The 2,120-nt window shown below is 55.0% G+C and overlaps 1 protein-coding gene across 1 annotated transcript in view; it reads right to left on the reverse strand.

Annotated features, from left to right (window-relative positions):
* Positions 1-866: 866 nt before the first annotated feature.
* Positions 867-2,120, reverse strand: part of PAG1 (phosphoprotein membrane anchor with glycosphingolipid microdomains 1) — a 95,927-nt gene continuing 94,673 nt past the window's right edge. Inside the window, exon 9 of the mRNA XM_015598620.2 lies at positions 867-2,086. Within this exon, the coding sequence (XP_015454106.1) occupies positions 1,718-2,086 (369 nt within the window). The 3' untranslated portion in view covers positions 867-1,717. The remainder of the gene's footprint in view (positions 2,087-2,120) is intronic.

A 2,120-nucleotide genomic window follows, 5' to 3' on the forward strand; every position in this document is an offset into this window, starting at 1 on the left:
GACGTGTTACGGAGCGGTCACCACGGCCTGCCACGAGTGCGGGGGATGGCGGACCCACGCCAGTGAGCTGGTCCCCACAGTTCTCAAGGCGCTCGGTCCCCTCGATTGCGTTCCTGGTCACGGCACATGGGAACGGCGAGACGGTCCGAGCCAAAAGGTCACAGGTGTCACAGTGGTAATAATAACTGCCTCTCTCTCTTTAACGCTGGAGGAAAGCTCCATTTTCTGTAACCCACACTGCATACAGCATTTCAACACGGTTTCTTTCGAAATGAAAAGTCAATACGTTTCCCAAAGTTGGCCTTATGAAATCTGAAGAGATGACTAAATACACACCAGGCTGATCTCTCAATCCGAGTGATTTCAGATACCCATTTTTGTAAAATGAAGGAGAAAAAAAAAAAAATCCCAACAGACAATTTGCATGTGCCAGCACTGGACTGCAGAAGTCCTCACTGGTTTCTTAAAAACGTGCTCAAGCCTTGGGAGTCGCACCTGCGCGAGGCTCATGATTCAGTCATCCGTTGTCATCTTTTGTTGTTCTTCCCATTTTTACCATTTCAAATTTTTCAGTATTGTCCACCACAAACCACTGAAAATGATCATTGATGATGATTCTCCTTATTTTTCCAGCGAGCCAGGTGATTTTGACCGAGAGCTCCAAGTACCATTTGAAAAGTTGAGTTTTTAAACACTTGGTGAAAAAAAAGGATAACAACGACTTATAACTCCCTTGCTTATGTGCTTTCGAGTGACTTTTCAAAATGAGAGTATAAATCATTGTACATAAAATCAAAATAGTCAATATACATTATCTTTCCGGCACCTTTTAGAAATCAGGCGTTAAACATAAAACATCTTATAAATTTATATAAGAAAAATAAACGTTTGCATTTTAATCTGAGATAGATTAGGGCAGCGGTTAACTCGTGCGGCCCACGCTGCTGGTGTACCAGCAGCGCCCACGAGGAACACGCTCGCGAGTCCGCAGAGACGGACGCCGTGGCCGCCGTCCAGACGTGTGGTCCCTGTCCCAACGTGAGGGCTGAGGCTCTCAGTTCTGGGGGAGTGGGATCGGGGCTAAGACAAGCAGAGAAGTATCACGACGTTTGTGGAAAACACTGCAAGAGTTCTGAAGAGCTTCAAACGCTCGGGGAAAAAGAAAATCGTTTTGATGGCGAAAATAAAAATAAAGAATCTGAAAACGGCTTCAAGTGCTTCGGGGGGACGCTGCTGGCACGGAGCGTGCGAACCGGAAGGCGCGAAGGCCTCGGCGCTCCAGGGGCGCCCCGGAAGAGGACGGCGAGCTGACGGCACCCGCGACCAGGGCTTCTCACGGCGAAGGCCAGGTCCAGGCCTGCGGGAGGACTTCCGCGGGACGGAGCAGGAGCCATCAGAAGAGTCTAAGGGGAAGACGGCGGGCGGCCACCGGGGGCGGAAGAACGGGAGCCTGGGTCACCGGAACGGCAGTGTTAGGCAGGTGGGCTGCGTCTTGGCGGGAGCAGCTCTTCCGCTGACACAGGGCCATGTGCTCGGGCACAGCCTCGGGCAGCAGGTGCGCACCTCACTGTCCCCGACGCTGAGAGACTGTCTGGCATCTGCACGGGCTTCGGCTCACTCAAGCCGCGTGGGCGGTGATGGTGACGTCGCGGCTTCTTGTGTGCAGGAGAGATGTCCCCGACCGCTGGCCCCGGGCTCTGGGGTGTCCTCGGGGCTGCTAGAGCCTGGTGACTTCCCTGCCCTGCTGCACGTCCACGATGCTCTCATAGTCGCTCTCCCGCGGGCCGGAGCCGGGGCGGCCGCTGGCCTCGGGGGCGGCCTTTTCCTCCTCTCGGTCCATAGTCTGTATCGCCTCGTAGTCAGGCTCCGAGTCCTCCCGGGGCCTCCCTGCCGCGGGGAGCAGGCTGGCGCTGCGGGCGGTCTTCTCGAAGTCCTTGACGGTCGCGTAGAGGTCACTGCAGGAAGACGGGGACCTCTGAGCGGCTCCTGGGTCGCACATGCGGCTGGACTCCGAGGCTTTCAGCGACTGTCCCGGTCTGTTCCCGCACTGCCCGGGTTTATTCACGGAGGAGTACATGGCCGAGATCTAGAGAACAGAGGGCAAGGGGATCAAAGAGCTG

This window comes from Pteropus alecto, unplaced genomic scaffold, assembly GCF_000325575.1.
Source record: "Pteropus alecto unplaced genomic scaffold, ASM32557v1 scaffold87, whole genome shotgun sequence".
Lineage (NCBI taxonomy): Eukaryota > Metazoa > Chordata > Mammalia > Chiroptera > Pteropodidae > Pteropus > Pteropus alecto.